We start from the raw sequence: 19,825 nt of genomic DNA, 5'->3' as shown, positions 1-19,825 counted from the left end.
TACACTTCTCACAATAGACGACATTCCGCAATTAACAGCGATGTGTCTATGTCGCTGACAGTTATAGCAGTGCATCTTTCACAGGACTATGCTCAAACTAAACAGCCTCTTGACCGTATAAAATTTATGTATATCGATTTGCCTATCGACCATAACCAGCCATTTATCTGGCGAAATATTGACAAGGCTCTGTACGAAGACGATTTCTAGCTCAATTTTAATTTCCTCGGCCGTGATTTTGACGGAAAGCCTGTCAGGGTACGTATGGCCCTAACCTTTTCATATATATTAAGGCTACTTAGTCTAAGCGATATTACACGCTTCGTCAGCATATTGATGGTGAAGTCTCAACGCTGTCCTGACCTTGTTCACACTAGCCTCATAGATGGTTATGGGGGGAGCCGCCATCTTGAGATTGCCGTCTCTCACGAGGGCGGCCTATGTTACGTTCGCTGCTGCGAGTCATTTGCAAGCGCGGCTTTGGTTGCTGCTGCTGAAGCCTTGGGAACAGACTTCGACACAGCCATAGATATAGGACCGTCCGCCCTTTAGGAGGATGTCGCAGGCCTAGCAAAATTCTTCGTTGGTGCGATATTCAGTGCTGCTATGTAGGTAGAAGACGTTGAAGAACTGACCGCCCTTTATTGCCAGGGCCATCCGCTCTCCCGTTGTTGGGACCGTCGTCCTATCTACAGTGGTTGCTGATAGCGCAATGCACTCCAGTTCTATAAGATCGTTAAGAATTTCGGCTGCCTTGATGGTATCCTCCATGTCACGGCTGCTAACTATGGCCAAAAGCCTGACATTATCCTCAGCCAAAGTCTTCAGCTTCACTAGCTAGACGACTCCTTGGAGTATGGTAGCCAATTGGAAAGCACGTCTGTCGCTCTTTTCCAAGCATCCGCAACCACTGTTCTTATATTTGCGCATCTTGCGCTTGTTCTCCACGGTATATATATTTAATAGTTACAGTATAAAATATATTAATAAGCAAACATTCTCCATTGCCATAGGTCTTCCTTTGTAAACCACAGATGTTAAAGTAGTTGCGAAGCGTATTCATGTATGCATTCAATCTTCTCCGAAGCGCCAGTAAAAAGTAATCGGCGTACATTAGCAGTAATCTTCCTTCAGGCAGTCCAGGATGACGCTAACAAACATGTTGTACAGCAGTGAACTCTGAAGGCTATCAACTCTAACCCGAAAGACTTGATCCCGGATAAAGCTTGCTACCATGCGACAAGTTTGCCATCGAATCCAAACGATTGTATTATGTATAAAATGAAATTTTGCCATACGGGTATCAAAGGCTTTAGTGAAGTCCACACCAATTGCTATTGTTCCCATTTTGGTCTTGAAACCATCCGCGGTGTATGTTGTAAAACCTGCGAGGGCATGATGTGCAAGGTTTTTTTGCTATACATCCGAATTGGCAGTCATTTAGTATCCTCCTCTTTTCGATCATCCGGTTGATTCGGCGCAGTAGGAAGTGTTCAAGTAGCTTCACAAAGGGGGACAATAGAGATATCGGTCCATAGCTCTCTCTCTTAATTTTGCGTCTGTTCCGGGCTTAGGAACTGGCAACACTAATGTCTCTTTCCAGGCTATTGGAAAATAGCCAATGTTGAGGCAGTTTTTAAACAAGATGGCAAGAACAGGGCTTCACCAGCCTTCTTTACAGAAATATCAGGGACGTTATCGATGCCACAAGACTTTTTGCTATAGTTAAGCGGACCGTATCTGAATCAACAAATCCATTTTCCTTCCAGGGACGAGCATTGATGGAAGACCCATCTGCTTTGAATTCGCCGCTGAATTGAACAAATGGCACGTTGTTACTAATTCCTTCCAATTCCGACTATCCTGTGTACCGTCAGCCAGGATTACAGTTTTTTATGTGTTATCTGAAGTAATCACTACATCATTGTTTACGTATCCTTTTATAGGCTGCTGGAATGTCAGAATACCACTTTTTTGACTTTCCCATATGTCTTCGAGTTCAACTCGAAGTAGCCCTTGAAGCTATCTTTTTTCGTGAATAATATTCAATTGCTTGATTATTATGCTTAAGTTCCTTATGTCGGCCTTGAGGATTGGATGGCGATCAGGATCTGCTGTGCGTCTTAATATACTCCGTTGCCTTTTCCGCTCTGCGATGAATCTCACGATGTTGGATGGAAGATCTCCAAGGAAACGACTCCTGATTTCTGGTTTGGCACTTTTTTTTCAATGGTTAATCTGAATGCAGAGCTTAGGCCATCTAGACAAGCATCCACCTCGGCAAGGGTATAATTTCTATCCACTGGAAGGATGTGCTTCTGCAAATCCACATACATATAACTGTCATATATAGCGGCAAATCCTTTTTCTATTGAAGTTGCAGAACATTGTTTCCTCGATAATCGGACTCGAAGTTTCCATTACACATGTATGTGTATACCCACATACATATTTTCCCAATCATTTCCCATTACGTGAGCCTTTTGAATTCTCATCTCATTTAAAGTCCATTTAAAAAAGGAAACACACACAATATGCCATCATCATTATTTATCTTTAATATTTTCTTGCCAATCGACCGGCAAATATCACAACGTTCCATTTATATTACATTTACGCTCGAGGGCCTCAGCCGGCCGACCATTCAACAAAATTTATACACTTTATTAAAACGTAACATTCGGTTCTTTGTATTGAAAGTTGGAAAATTTATTAACAATTCTTAATTAAAAAACGACAGAGTACGAGGAGAAAAAAGAACCAACCTACCTCTTTGTAAACTGTAAAGCCATCAATGATGGCCAAAAATAATAAACACGCCGCTGCTGAGGCCTGTATTACCGATTCCAGTTCCATAATTGAATCATAATAAACAATTTCCGCCAATTCATAGATGCGCAGCATGAAAATTAATACAGCCACCGTACAGCTGACGTATAGATATTCTGCAAAGAGAAAGGGTGGGGGGGAGAAGAAGAAAAGGGAAAAGCCATTAACAACAATCCACATACACACACACACACAAAAAAGTCGTTCAAATGAACGACCATTCCATACAAACACTACAAACCTAGAGATTTTTTGATTTCCACAACCCGATGATACCACATTAACATTATGGTCAAAATAATGCCGGCTATGGCATTGGCCAACATCGATGAACCGATGACAATAATAATTGGTTGCGTTTCGCCTTCGACGGATGTTGTTGGTTGAAGCTGTGGCAAATTACTTTGACTTCCGCTCACATTATCAGCACTGCTGCCATCAACATTATGACCACCACTGCCGTCACCACCATCCCCTCCAATGCCAGGGGGCAAAGGCAACAGAGCCTTGGCTAATTCAATGCTATTAATGGCCAGCAGTAATAGGGCCACGGCTGCCCGTAAATTATGAAATGTTAACAAAGTTTTATGGCACCTGTACAAGAAGAAGAAAAAAATTAAGGAAAAGCGTTAAGTGAGAGAAAATCACAAAAAGAAAGGGAAAATCACAAGAAAAGGCAAAAGGACATAATGTAATAATAAAAAAAGAGAAATATTAAATTGACTTTATTTGGTCCAATAAAATGCATTACCGCCAGCCACCACTTGATGCTGTTATCGCGTTAAGACGACGTCGGCTGGTAACTAGACAAATATAATAAATTTAATTGTAATTACCGAGAATTGGGTTCAAAGTTGTTGGGCCTGGGAAATTTATAAAATTCTCACTAACTAAATAAATATTAATTTGGAGAGGAAAAATAGGAGTGAAGGAGGAGAGGGTGAGGGACAGAAAATAATTATTAGCTTTATTATTGAAATTTATCAAAATGTCAGACATAATGGAAAAAGTAATAAATATAAAAAACCACAAAAAGGGGGGGGGGAGGTAAGTTGGGCCAGCACCGAAATCGGCGATGACAAAACATCTCTCATAAGGAAATGGAAAAGTTCAAAAAATTGATTGGATACAAAATTCAAAATATAGGGACTTATCTTCCAAAAAATCAAATATATCAAGGTATGAAATCTGGCTGTGAACTTCTAAACAGATCCCGAAAAATCGAATTGCAACTGAATCATGTGCGATCATATACAGAATGATGGACAAGCCGCCTAATATTCGAGCGAGTTTCACTCGTTACTCAAATCTGAGCGGGAGCACCAAATTTTCTCCTGGGAGTAAAAAAAAAAAACAAATTCTGTTTTTCAGTTTCGTTCCAAAATTAATAGAGCGCTTTTACACAAAACGAAGGAGTGAAAAGTACACGTCGTATAAAACTCCCACTCTTCACTCAATCCCGTATGAGACAGTCAACACGTTGTCTACAAGTTGTTATACCCTCCACCATAGTATGGAGGGTATATTAAGTTTGTCATTCCGTTTGTAACACCTCGAAATTTAAATTTTAGACCCCACAAAGTATATATATTCTTCATCAGCATAAAATTCTATGTCGATTTATCAATGTCGGTCCGTCTGTCCGTCTATCCGTCTGTATAAATCACTCTAGCTTAAGAACGAAATGAAGTAGGTTATAAAATCTTACTCAAATGTGTATTATGTCTGCAGGACTTTTGGTATTGAAAATGAGCTATGTGGGTTCACATCTTCCTATAGCCCCCATATAACGGTAACCCCCGATATTCGGTATTTTAATTATTTCAGCGACATTATTTACTGGAATTGTTTCAAAATCGGTATTAAAGTTCGTAATAGATACTACGGCTTAAGACAGAAAATAGGCCATGTAGGTCCACGTCTTCCTATAGCCCCCATATAACGGTACCCCCGATATTCGGTATTTTAATGATTTTAGCGACATTATTTACAGGAACTATTTAAAATTTGGGATTTGTATTTCGTAATGAATACTACAGCCTATGCCAGAATATTGTCTGTGCATGTCAACGTTTTATAACTCCATGGTACCTCCTTATATTCGGTATTTTGATGATTTTAGCTACATTATAAACAGATTTTTTTTAAGTTTCGAATTAGAATATTGTAATAGCTTGTGACAAAAGTTGTCTATGCAGGTCAACGTCGTCTTATAGACCCTAATATACGGCTACATTCAGTATTTTTAAGACTTCAACAGAATTTTTAACGGGTTTTATTATTATTATTATTTTTTTTTTTTTTTTTTGAAAATTGCCAAATTTTTACCAAATGGTGGAGGGTATTCAAAGTTCGGCCCGGCCGAACTTACAGCTTTTTTACTTGTTATCTCAATAAGAAGTAGCATAAACAGTGGCAGCCTCCAACTTGAAAAGAAGGGTATATTCACTTTGTCATTCCGTTTGTAACATCCCTAGTTATTCGTCGTAGACCCCATAATTATATTACTCATAAGCAGCATAAAATTCTAAGTCGATTTAACGAAGTCCGTCTGTCTCTCCGTCTGTATGTTAAAATCACGATACAGCCCACATTATTTGACGTAGAGCTTCAAAATTTTGCAGAATAATTTATATTGTTTTGGTATATCCCCCCTATAACGGTTCCTCCTGTTATTCGGTGTTTTTGCCACATTTCCATTTGTTCCGAAATTGGTATTTGTAGCTCGTAATGGGATCTAGCGGCTGTAGCAGAACATTAAACATTTATGTCCACGTTTTCATATAGCGCACATATAACGATACCCACCGATATCCGGTATTCTAATAATAATAGTCACATTTACCCACTAAATTCTTTCAAATTTGGTATTTAAGAAGATTTGGTAGATGAAAATCCTTGAAGTATAAAATTGTCTTTTGTGGTTCCCGTTTTGGACCACATACAACGGCCTCACCCACTTTCTGGTTTGTTGATAAGTTAACTTGTATTATGCAAAAGGCCTTATTGGTATATGAAGTTTAAAGTGAAACCCGCTTGAATTCAGATACTTTTATTTTAAAATGTTTCCTGCTCGGCCGAACTTAATATTTTTTACTTGTTTTGATGTTGTAATAATTGTAAAATAAAAATATTACTGCGTCTCAATATCGCATTTGAATTGCAAACGGTGTTTTTTTTTTTTTTTTTGCTTTAAGGAAAATTAAATAACGTTGAAAATTGAAAGATATTTGCTAAAAGTTTGTATGCATATTTGTAACAATGAGGATTTCAAAACATTGCACCCCGGAAAAACGTTCCATAATACAAAAATTAATTTCTAAAGAAAAGTCTTGCACATAAGTTCAAAGTCTTGGTTATTCATCGGCAATGGTTCGCAATGCAATAAAATTAAAATCAGACGAGGTAGGCCTTCTGCAATGTAGGAAAAATTAGTAAAAAGGATAGCAAGGTACTCAAAACATAACTCGTTTTTGCTAGTCACTCAAATAACAGATGACCTAAACATACAAACAAGTATTGAAATGGCCCTTCGAGGCAGCCGCAGCCTAAAGTCAGAAGTCCACGAAAGGTGCTGTTAACTACTAAACCCCACGATAAATATAGGATAGGGTTTGACAAAACAATAGCTAAGTTTTCCCATCAAAAGTTGAGGAATATTTTATGGGCCGAAGAGTCTAAAATTTTACTGTATGACGAAAAGGTCTCAATTATCGTGTTACCACTACTACCTTTTTGACCGCCGAAAATGAGTTACGTCGCTGAACACAATTAATTGATAAAAAAAATTTTGGCCAAATTTTTATAATCTCATTCACCAAAAATTTTGACTTCCGGTAGGTCATTCGGCTTCAATTCTCAAAACAGCTGTTTTTTGAAAGCCTTCACAACTTAATCCTTCCGCTAAATTTCCACGTTGCTATTTTCCATACTTAATTCTTAATCGATCAGTCTTAGCTTCATAAATATCATTGTGACGTCATTATTCGCTCTTTCTCTCTCCCTCTTTCCCACTCGTATTTATAGCTACTGTCCCCGTTTGTTATATCATCATTCCGTTTGTGTCTCATCGAAATAATAATTTTAGACCCAACAAAGTATATACAGGGTGAAATAAAAAAATGCAACAAAGTCTAACGCCATAATTTCTACATTTTTTTAATTGTATTTAATGAAAGCAAAAAATGCCAGAAATAGCATCAAATTTTAGAATAAGTTTGGATTTGTTCGAATCACCTTTGGCAAGAATTATGGCCTTCAATCGGCCAATTAAACAGTCACAGGCTGCCCGAATGTTGCCCTTCGGTATTTTGGTCCATTCCCGGCGAAGCGCTTGCTTGAGGTGATCGACACTTTGGTATTTTTTAGTGCCTAACTTGCTTTCCAAAATAATCCAGACACAATAGTCCAACGGATTCATACCCGGAGATTTTGGTAGTCATTGTGCGCTGGAAATGAAGCAAGGAACCTCATTTTGTAACCATTCTTGGATGGCGCGCACTGATTGCTGAGTCCTGTTGGAATGCCCAAGGTCTGCGGCCAAAATGTTTGCGTGTCCAAGGCTTTAATACAATCACCAGACTATTTTCGCAATAATATTAGGCATTTATTCTAATGGCACGGTCAATTAATACGAGCGGAGAGCGACCATCGGCTGTTATGGCGGCCCACACAATCACCATGGCCGGCGCTTGACTTCTGATGGCTGGCCTCTTTGGCAAGTAAACACGATCACTTTGTTTGTTTACAAACTGCTGGACAACGAATGTTTTCTCATCGAAGAAAACCAAATTCGAAAGTTCACCACCTTCGGCCAAGCGAATCAACTCTTTATCTCTTTTGAGACTATTTTCTTTCCGTTGCGGTGTAAGTTCTTGCACTTTTTGGAATTTCAATGGCTTTACCCCAAGCTCCTTTTTCAATATACTATTCAGCTCACGAGCCATTTTGTGGTCACTGCAACGCGGGTTTCGATCAAGTCGCTTCTTTACTTTTCGAACTATTTCTTCTGATGTTGCTATTTTCTTCCGTCTACTTCCTAGACGTCAGGCTACGCTTCCAGTATCACGGTAACTAGCGATGTTACGAGACACAAAAGATTTATTCACATTTAAATGGTGGAGTGCTCTAACGATAGCCACTTGTGGCTTTCCAGCCAAATATAAAGAAATCACACAATCGCGCTTGAATTCCATCACAAATAACTTTTTTTCTGAAAAATTCTCACCAAAATGCTTTTATACGCTTGTAAACAATATAATGAGCTTTCTCTGGAATAATTTAAACAGCTGTCGGACAAGTGGCTTAAAAATGACAGCAGTCTGTTTGTTGCAGTTTTTCATCTCACCCTGTATGTGCTGTATACTGCCGTTTAAGCTACGCGGCCAACGAATACTTGTAACAAATACTATCGATGCCTGTTCTTGTGGTGTTGATGTTGCCATTGTTGTTGTTATAATTGACACCATGGGTACGGCTGTGTGTTCAGAATAATATAAGTGTTCCAACCTTCACATAACAATTAGGCACATTTCCCAAATTCTTCTATTTCTTAAAGAACATCCTAGTACCAAATTAGTACATGTTAGTACTTTTGGTCCAGTTACAGTTTGAACCCCGAAAAACCCTATCGCACATACCAACAAAGACCCCCCATGCCAGCACTATCCCTTCCTTAAATACCAAATTTACTACTACTTGCCGTACGTTTTAGTAAATATTCCAATTCCACCACCATATATCCTTTAGTACTTTTAGAATAGTAGTAAGTTATTCCAAATAAATCAGTTTCTTACACTCCGACACACAAACATTGACCTACATGCAAAATTTCAAGATTCCGGCTTCAGGCGATTCGCCAGCGCGTTATTGAATCAGTCAGCCAGCCATTTTCTAACGTCTCTAATCTTCTTCTATGGATTAAATATTGAAGACTTGTATGCCAAACACTTTTCTTTTTCATTCCCCCTTCCTTCTTTGCAATTCCTTGTTTTGGCAATTTTTGCATTTTCCTTTGTTTCACCTTGACTTAACAAAATCACACTTTGTTTTAGTTATCTTCGCCTTTCTAAGCCATTAGATTTGTCCTTCTCGCAGCAACCCGCAAAAAACAAAACAAACAAACAAACCAATTGGAGACAAAGACAAAAAAAATCCCAAACTAGAAACGCTAAACACTTTCTAATGGACAACTCGCTTGGAAATAATTCACAAACCCAGGGAATAAATATTTTTCTGTGAAAACAAACGAATGCCATAAAGTATGCAAACATATCAATTATTTACGTTTATGCGCGCTAACCGAACAAAAAAAGGCGGGAAGAGGTATGAATCTGCAACGGCGGAGCGAATTTGAAGCTGGCAAAAAGTAATTAATTCTGGGAGATTTTTTTTTGCGCTGCAGTTGTTCCAAATGCCTTTTCAGTGGTGGAGTAACCAAAAAAAAAGCAGCACTCAGTAGCTGTTTTTTGGTGTTGGCATTTTTATCAAAATAAACATTGTTGCTGTTGCTACTGTTGTTTTTGTTGCTGCCAGTTTATTTTGTTGTAAGTTCCCGGAACGTGTAATACATCATCATTGCCATGCAATGCCAACACCAATTTGTGAATGGATGGGAACATGGGCATTTGTTGTAACATGTGTTTGTGTATTTCCGCCGGTGAGTGTGTGTGTGTGTGTGTGTGCAAGCCTGAAAATATGCAACAGTAATAAATGCATTGCACACAGCACCCAAATGTATGGCAAACAAAAATTTGTTCTTTCGCACCATTTACGTAAATTCTTTTTAAAAACAACTAACGGGAATTGCAGTTATTGGCATGTTCAGATAGATAGATGGATCGCTGAATGGCTGGGCAGAAATAAATTCCAAATGGACATGGAGAAATGGTATGGAGATTTTGAAAGGATTTATAATTTGAGAAAAGTAGCATGGAATTAAAAGATGAATCTATCAATTATTGATTTTGGTGTGGTCCCTAGAAAATACGACTCCCGACTTGTTGTATTTGAAAAGGAGGTTATATTAACTTTGTCATTCCGTTTGTAACATCCCTACATATTCGTCGTAGATCCCATAAAGTATTTATATTCATGATCAGCATAAAATTCTAAGTCGATTTAATGATGTCCGTCTGTCTGTAGGTACTTCTGTCTATCTGTCTGTCTGTTGAAATCACGATACAGCTCACATCCTTTAACGTAGAGCTTCAAAATTTGGCAGAATAATTTGTGTTGTGTCTAGAATGGATGGTATTGGTATATCAGTCCATGTTTTGGAATGGCACCCATATAGCAGTACCTAAGATATTCGGTATTTTCATGACTTTCGGCACATTTTTCACAGGTTTGTCTAAAAATGTATATTTGTAGATTATAATGGGTTCTAGATAGGGTGACGATACATTGTATGTATAGGTCCACCTTTTCATATAGCCCCCATATAACGGTACCTCCCGATATTCGCTATTTTGATGATTTTTGGCACATTTTCTAATGGATTTGTCTAAAACTTGGTATTTGTAGGTCATAACGGGTTCTAGATCTGGTAGCAAGACATTGTATCTATAGGTCCCCCATGGTACCTCCCCATATTCGGTATTTTGATGATTTTTGCCACATTTTCCGCGGGTTCGTCTAAAAATTGGTATATGTGGCCCCACGTTTGGTATAGCACCCATATAACGGGAGTTTCCGATATTCGGGATTTTGATGATTTTCGGCACATTTTCACGGATTTTATTGAAAATTTGTATTTGTAGGTCATAATGGGTCCCAGTTCGTGTGGCGAAACATTGTATGTATAGATCCATGCTTTTGTTGGTATGTGTAGTTCGTAAAGGGTTATAACTCCGATGGCAGAACATTGAATATTTAGGTCCACGTTTTCCTATAGCACACATATAACGATACCATCCGGTATTTTGATAATCCTAATCACATTTACCCACGAAATTATTTCGATTTTTTTCTTTAAGGAGATTTGGTAGATGTCAATCCTTACAGTATAAAATTGTCTATAGAGGTTCCTATTTTTGGTATGGCTCCCATACAACGGCCTAACCCACTTTATTGTTTTTTTGGTTTGTAGATTAAAGTGGAACATGTTTGAATTCAGATACTTTTGTATAAAAATGCTTTCTATACCCAATGGTAGAGGGTATTTAAAGTTCGGCCCTGCCGAACTCAATGTCTTTTTTCACTTGTTTGGAATTGTAATTATATACACCTTTGCAAGCGTACATTAATATGGACAAAAGATATGGAATAGCACCCATGAACGGTAAAGATTTAAAGCATTTACGGAACATGGAAAATTCACACAAGCCACCAAAAATCTCTGTAGGGTTGGTCACGTTCTGAAAGGTGGAAATCTCAGATATACATACAGAAATTTGAAGTTCTCATGAAGAAACCAACATCTGCCATTATATATCGATGAAAAAAAGCTTTTAATGTGGCAGCAAATTCTTAAAGGAGATGCTGTTCGAACAATTCTTTCTCTAGAATAAGGCATTATTTATAAGGAAATGGGAAGCAACCCACAGAAAGGAGAAGACCAATGGTATTCTCCATGTAGTAGGCTTAACAAAAGTACTTCATGACAACTTTGACCAAGATCAAATTTATAACCTTCAACGTGTCTAATTTCAATTTTGGAATGAGTCCAGGGTCTGGTAGTAGTGCCAAATACATCCAAGAAGACAACTGGGACACAAATGACTGAAGCCATCCAACTTAACATCCATTGAAGCCGGGTGGCAAAATTACAATACTGAAGGTCATGAGTTCGAAGTTCAGCTTTGGCAAACTAATGTTGAGTGGTTTTAAGGTAATTTCGCTGTTATGAGTAAGTCCTCTACAAACTTTTTCATAAACAGTTTCCTCATAACAAGTCTCTACCGTTTTATGCCTCTTTCAGAAAGCTTTATACGGCTACGGCTTTATTAAGATAAGTGACAGTAAATTCACAAAGGAATGATTTTTCAAGACGTTTAATACTCCGAATTGAACACTTCTGACAAATCGTTAGGATTCAAAACTTGTACTAATATTACGATAAAATACAAGGAGAGATGAAAAAACTTCAACCAACTTCAGACTGCTGTCATTTCTAAGCCACTTGTCCGACAGCTGTTAAAAATATTCCAGTGACAGCTCATCATATTGTTTACAAGCGTACAAAAGCATTTTGGTGAGAATTTTCCAGAAAAAAAGGTATTTATGAAGGAATTCAAGTGTGATAGTGTGATATCTTTTTATTTGGCTGGAAAACCAGAAGTGGCTATCGTTAGAGCACTCCAGCATTTAAATGTGAATAAATCTTTTGTGTCTCGTACCATCGCTCGTTACCGAGATACTGGTAGCGTGGCCCGACGTCAAGAAAGTGGACGGAAGAAAACAGCAACATCAGCAGAAATGGTTCGAAAAGTAAACAAGCGACTCGATCGAAACACACGTCGCAGTGGTCGAAAAATGGCTCGTGATATTCCATTCGCCAAATAGTGAATAATGAGCTCGGGGTAAAACCATTGAATTTCCAAAAAGTGCAAGAACTTACACCGCAACAGAAAGAAAATAGACTCAAAAGAGCTAAAGAGTTGCTTCGCTTGGCCGAAAGTTTTTAACGACCGAATTTGGTTTTCTCCGATCAGAAAACATTCGTAAAACAAACAAAATGATCGTGTTTACTTGCCATAGAGGCGAAGGTGAAAATGTGCACCTCGGTTGGCTACCAGAACTCAAGCGCCGGCCATGATGATGGTCTGGGCCACCATAACAGCCGACAGTCGCTCTCCGCTCGTATTAATCGACCGTGGCATCAGAATAAATGGCTAATATTATGGCGAACATATTCTGAGAATGTGTTAAAACCTTGGGCACGCAAACATTTTTGCCGCAGACCTTGGACATTCCAACAGGACTCAGCACCATCGCACTCAGCACACGTCACCCACTAAATGGTTACAAAATGAGGTTCCTCGCTTCATTTCCAGCGCACGATGGCCACCAAAATCTCCGGATAGCAATCCGTTGGACTAATGTGTCTGGAGTATTTTGGAAAGCAAGGTTGACACTAAAAAATACCAAAGTGCCGATCACCTCAAGCAAGCGCTTCGCCGGGCAACATTCGGGCAGCCTGTGACGGTTTCATTGGCCGTTTGAAGGCCATGTTTCTCGCCAAAGATGACCAAATCGAACAAATCTAAACTTATTCTAAAATTTGATGTTATTTCCGACATTTTTTGCTTTCATTCAATAAAATTTAAAAAATGTAAAAATTATAGCGTTTGACTTTGTTGCAGTTTTTTTATCTCACCCTGCACTTCTTAAGTCAGATACGAAGAAGGGGAATATCAGCGCAATCATTCGCATTCAATTATTTCCCTTCATTGCCGAGTTAAGACCACAGAACATCTTTGCATGTCAGCACACTTTTTAATACCCTCCACCATTCTATGGAGGGTTTATTAACTTTGTCATTCCGTTTGTAACTCCTCGAAATATTCATAATATATCCTACAAAGTATATATATTCTGTGTCAGTGTAAAATTCTAAGACGATCTAGCGGTCTAGTCTGTCTGTCTGTTGTAATCACGCTATCTTTTAAACGAATTGAGATAGAAGGCATAGTTTACCAGTAGGCAGGTTAAGTTCGTAAATGGACGATGTCGGTTCACGTTTTCGTATAGTATATAATATTCGGTATTTTCATGATTTTAGCCACTTTATTTACCGGAATTATTTAAAATTTCGTATTTGAAGTTCGTATGCAGGTGCAAGTCTTCGTATAACGCCTATATAACGGTACCTCCCGATATTCGGTATTTTAAAGACTTTTGCAACATTATTTACCGGAATTGTAACAAATTTCGTATTTGAAGTTCGTAATGGGCACTACAGCCTGTGACAAACATTTTTGTATGCAGGTCCAAATCTTCCTATAATCTCCATATAACGGTACCTCCCGGTAATCGGTATTTTGACGATTTCATCAACATTATTCACAGGAATTGTATCAAATTTTGTATTGAAAGATCTTAATGGGTACTACAACTTATGGCAAATAAATTCGTATGCTGGTCCGCATCTTCGTATAGCCTCCATATGACAGTATCGATACTCCGTATTTTCATGATTTTTGCGATATTATTCACTGTAGTTGTGACAAATTTCGTTTTTGAAGTTCGTAATGGGCACTGCAGTCTACGACAAAGAATTTCGTATGCAGGTCCACGTCTTCGTATAGTCCCCATATAACGGTTTCATTTAAGTGGTAGTTTTCGATTTTTTTTTTTTTCTTTTTTTTTTTTTTTGAAATGTTTCAATTTCCTTCGAAATGGTGGAGGCCGGGCCGAACTTAGGTGCTCTTTTACTTGTTTTTTTTTTTTTTTTTGATTCCAACGATTCCATTTGCCGCATAAGCCACTAAAGTTTTGCGATACCTTTAAAAATTAAAGTATTGGGATAGAATATTCAGCTAAAGTCTTTAAAATAGTATAAAATGGACAATACAGTAAATATTAGTCAAAAATGTGGCAACAATTATAAAATACCACATATCGGGGACAATCTTTCTATTGGAACTATACGAAAAAGAAATCCAATATAAGCCATTTGCAAAGATAAAATATTTTCTAAGGGTCTTCTTTTGAAAAAAAACTCCTTCAAAGATAAAAGACCTAAGGTCATGCTTTTGAATATAAAATACACTAGCTGGCCCGGTCCGCGTTGCAGGCCCGTAGTTTTTGTCTATTATGCATATTTGTCAAAACATAATTATTCAAAGATATGAATGTTATAAATGTTCACGTACAGGTCGATTAGTTTTTAATTTTTAGTCAAATGAGCAGTAATTTGGAATTTACTGTACTTTGTACACCTCATAATTGAGGGCTAATTGATTTAATAATAGCCAAAGTTAATTACTTTTTTAAACCCATTAGCACCTCAGATTATGCATTAGAGTCCTCATAAGTCCCTCTTACCATGTCGGTCTGTTAGTCCGCCAAAAGATGGACTTGAGAGGGTACTATTACATGGAGAAAATTCTAAAATTTGTAGATATGTTGAAATTTTTGTGTAAGATTTTCACCCCCAAATACACATTTTTAGCCAAATCCTTTGAAATATGGTAAAATGCGAAACATCGACCTACATTGAAAACTTTCTTCACCCCTTATAAACCAAGATGACAAATAGAGGCCAAATCGAAAATGTAGCAGAACAACATAGCATGTCAAACTGAAAAAAAAATCACGTGATTTAAATAAGTAAAAATACTTTTATCCACCTCATAATTGAGGTCAGACTGATTTCAGAATAGTCAAATATAATTACTATTTTACACCCATTACCGTAATATGGGAACTAATTTTATTTGTCATTTAAATTGTAAATTGGAGACCCCATAAAGTCCATATTTTTCATCATAGTATAATTCAATGACGATTCAACAAATATTCGGTTCCGTGCTATTTTTTTATATTTGTAATTTGTTCATGTTTTCACAATTTATTTCATATATATGTATATCCCAAATCTACGTTCCCAACCAATATTCTCTTGGGGGTTACAAATTCAATAGAATACAAATTTTTCTTTTCAGACCACACATTAGATGTGAAAGTGGACTTGGGGATACTCCAATGTGGGGACTTTACATGAATAAATTTCTATGTGACAATTATCTGTACGATGGTTCCTTACCCCAGGGTAGCATAAATACAATTTTTTAGTGGTCAAGAATATGGGCCCTACTCCGCGAACCGGTTCTCTACCCCCTTAGAAACAAAGATGCCAAATAAGGGCCAAAAATAGAAGAAAGTGGCGAAGACTCCAAAAATGGCTTAAATCATACGATGGTTATTTATGATCGATGTCATGACCTGCAAATGCGATTTAAGGTATCTTAAATGTTCAGGAAGAATTTTTTGAAGGATAGAAATCCTTTTCTTACTAAAAGTCAAATTCGCTCTACTATTTTGCAACCTTTATATTTGGAATTTTACTGATTGTACTCCCAAAAAATTTTGCATTTTGAGCTCTCATTGGACGGATTATCGTCACATGAAGGAAGTAGGGCCACGCTTTGAAATAAGCCCCATTAGTCTTTTTCGGTCATTTTTGTTTGTTTAAATGTCTGAGAATTTTCCAGCTGAAGCACGATGTAGGCCCTGGAGTTGAAAGGTCAGATGTCAGTTACCATTGTATTTCGCACTTATTTCATTTTTTTTGGTGAAAAATTGTATATAGAGAAAAATTATTCTTTATTTTGTTCACAAAAAATCCACTGAATTCAATATGATAATACAAATTGAAAAAAATTTACAAAAGAAGAATAACAAATTGAAAAAATCTTCAACTTGTTCGCTGATTTTTTACAGCAACTGTTTAAAGATCCTTACAAAGTTTGTCAATAGAATGTACTTTTATTTTAAAATTCAATTCCATTGGCAATTTTTTTCGATATTTTCCCATTTTGAGATCTCTTTTTTCGTGATTTTTTAACGATTTTAAAAAAGTAATTATCTTTTAACTTTGGTGTGACCGCATTAAATTATTTCGGTATCATCTATTCCGTTTCGCCACCACATAATTCGGTACTACACTTCCATGTAACCCGCCATCAATTTCAGTTCTCAAGAAATCAAGTCAATTAAATAAATTGGTATTAATATTCGAATTCAAAAATAAAATATAAAAAACACTACAAATGTACATTAGAAAAAGTAAGTCAAAATGGAAAAAAATAATGCAAAATAAAACATTACTATTGTACATTTCAAAAGTCAAAATGAAAATGTTAACATATCACATTTTTACGCGATTTTTTTGGATATTATCCTTTTCGGATAAGAGACAATTCCGAATTTGTATGAATCATTAAAATCAGTTCAGCGGTTCTTAAGTTATAAGCGTAGTAACTAACACAACTTTCATTTATATATATAGATTATGGAGGTCTTTTACAGATCTTCTAAGGATATAGTATCTTACGACTTTTTTTAAAAGTCCTCAAATAATCTCAAACTTTTCTCTCAGTGTTTCCATTATTTATGTTTTTTCTATTCTCTTTTGGGAATCTAACCGCCACAAACTCTCTGTTCGTTAATTTATTGATTTATTTCGTTTTCGAGCAACGAAGATTATTAAAATGCAAGCGAATGATCATTTATGGACTCCATATACCGCAATTGGTAGCTCCGAAAGCAAGCAAACAATAACAACAAAAGGAAAAAACACTTTCTCAAAAAAAAGACCGTTACAATGAAGTCAACTCTCTCCCTCTCTTTGCAAATAAAACTGGTTATTACAGGGCACTTGAAAAGTAACCAAGTGTAAGGGATGATGTTGGCGGGAAGAAGTATGTGGTAAAAGTAGGTTAACAATTTTTCCAAAAATAAAATAAAACACAAGCCTTTAATATGCAATTCATGGTGTGCCACATGTAAGCATGTGTGAGAGTGTGACTGTGTAATACTTCTCGCTGTCTGTGCATTTTATTATTGATCATGAAAAATAAAGTAAAAATGTGATATCAATTTTTATTTCTCTCCCCCTAGCTTGCCAATGAATAAAATGTGCCTGCATGTGTGTGTGTGTGTTGCACTTTTGAATTTAAATTTTTCACATGGAAAATTCATTCATTCATTCATTGTTTGTCGTTCAATGGGATTTTGCTTTTCGTTGTTGCTTTGCTTTTTGGCCGGCATTGCTTTTTTTCTCTTTTTTGGTTTGTCGGCTTTGTTTACTCATCTGTTTATACAATATTTTTACAGCGGCTCAATATGTTAAATATTTTTTGTCCTCCTGTTGCCTTCTTTGTTCGTTTGATTTTCCATTTCAATATCAGACATCTGTTCCGAACAGCCATGATGGGGTTTTAGTTTATTCAATACCACAATCGTAAACAGAATCGATTATTATTTTTATGGGGAAATATATTTCAGGTTTTTTTTTTTTGTATTTTTTGGAAATTATATTGATTTATTTTTGTTTAAATATTTCGAAATGTAATTTGGTCTACAAATAAAAATATAAATATTGGTCGTATAAGTAATGAAAACATGTATACGTAAGGCGTTCAAAAAACCATTTCCATGTAAAAATATTTTGAAAGGGCCCTGGAAAATTAATTTGAAATCACCTCCTTGAAAAAGTATTTCAAGATCCACATCTTTGGATAATTACTTAAAAAATATCCTCCTTATTGTTTTTAAAATAACTGTGTTCTTGTAAGATTATATATAACAAGTTAAAAAACAGTAAGCCGGGCCGAACTTTGAATACCCTCCACCATTTGGAATGAATTTGGAAATTTTTAAAAAATAAAATCCTCATAAAATTCTGTTTAAATTTTAAAAATACCGAATATAGCCATTTTATTGGGGTCTATACGACGCGGACCTACAAAGACATTTTTTGTCATAAGCCATTACCATATTCAAATTCAATAACTTGAAATATACGGTGAATAATGTAGCTAAAATCATCAAAATACCGAATATCGGGAGGTACCTTTATATGGGGGCTATATGAAAACGTGGAACGTGGGTATAAAAATACACATGACCTTGAAAATGTACAAGTCATTAAAAATTATTTTAAAAATTTCCTTAAAAATTTATCTACGTTCTTGAAATATTATCAAAACCAAACTTTTCAAAAAATATGGACGACCTTGAACAATTATTCCACAAAGATAAACGTCGTTGAAAACTTTTTAGTATCAACATCCATCCATCCTTGAAATATTTTTAAAACAATACTCACATCCTTAAAAATTAAAAACCCAATAGATTTTTCAAAAACTATCCACATCCTCGTAAAATAAAAACCAGTAAGGAAAGGTAAAAAATCGGGCGGAGCCGACTATAAGATACCCTACACAACTATGCGCATTTAGCTTAGCTTCGGTAAAAAAGTGTATATTCAGAATTTATGTAAAGTAGATCATACCAACTATGAACCTTATTTGAATGGGTATGGTTTGGGAACCATATCCAAATCTGAATCGATTTTCAACAAAATTGATGGAGGCTTTTGTACCTCTAGTACCAAATAGCATTGCTGTATAGTGCATGATATATGAATGATAAATGTAGCGGACCGAGTTTCATCAAAAGGCAAAATTCGGTTGAATATGAGAGAATCTATTCAATTTGGGCTCATATTAGATATATGGCGAACAATAATCGTAAAATAGAATGAAGATGTATATCGAAAATCTAAACCGATCTCAATAAAATGTGGCTTTGAGCCTTCTGTTTTTCAAATTCTTGAACCCTATGTGGGGCAAGTAATAAAAGAAATGGTCCCATCTCTACCATTTTTAGATCCCACAAAGTATATATATTCTTGATCAGCATAAAATTCTATGGATGTCAGTCTGTCTGACGGACATCCGTCTGTCCATCTGTGGAAATCACTATAGCTTCCGAACGAAATGAAGTAGGTTGATAAAATTTTACTCAAATGTGTATTATGTCTGCAAGACTTTTGGTATTGAAAATGGGCCATGTAGGTCCACGTCTTCGTATAGCCCCCATATAACGGTACCTCCCGATATGCGGTATTTTGATGATTCTAGCAAATTTTTTTACTGGAATTGTTTCAAAATTAATATTTAAAGTTCATAATAGATGCTACGGCGTAAGACAGAAAATGAGCCATGTAGGTCCACGTCTTCGTATAGGCCCCATATAACGGTACCTCCCGATCTTCGGTATTTTGATGATTTTAGCGGTATTATTTACCGGAATTGTTTCATATTTTGCATTTGAAGTTCATAATAGATGCTACAGCCTAAGACAGAAAATTGTCTGTGCAGGTCCACGCCTTCGTATAGCCCCCATATAACGGTACCCCCGATATTCGGTATTTTCATGATTTTAGCGATATTATTTACCGGAATTGTTTCAAATTTCGCATTTGAAGTTCGTAATCAATACTACAGCCTATGACGTAAAATTGTCTGTGCAGGTCCACGTCTTC

At 36.5% G+C, this 19,825-nt stretch overlaps 1 protein-coding gene across 1 annotated transcript in view; it reads right to left on the bottom strand.

The window, feature by feature from the left end:
• Positions 1 to 19,825, bottom strand: part of LOC101896101 (ATP-binding cassette sub-family C member Sur) — a 223,289-nt gene that overhangs the window by 179,147 nt on the left and 24,317 nt on the right. The window contains exons 2-3 of the mRNA XM_011297641.3: positions 3,071 to 3,423; positions 2,770 to 2,945 (exon numbers count right to left, since the gene is read on the bottom strand). Coding sequence (XP_011295943.1) covers positions 2,770 to 2,945; positions 3,071 to 3,423 — 529 coding nt within the window. The remainder of the gene's footprint in view (positions 1 to 2,769; positions 2,946 to 3,070; positions 3,424 to 19,825) is intronic.

Source organism: Musca domestica, unplaced genomic scaffold (genome assembly GCF_030504385.1).
Source record: "Musca domestica strain aabys unplaced genomic scaffold, Musca_domestica.polishedcontigs.V.1.1 7, whole genome shotgun sequence".
In the NCBI taxonomy this organism is placed as follows: domain Eukaryota; kingdom Metazoa; phylum Arthropoda; class Insecta; order Diptera; family Muscidae; genus Musca; species Musca domestica.
This window is presented reverse-complemented; position numbering and strand designations above follow the sequence as displayed.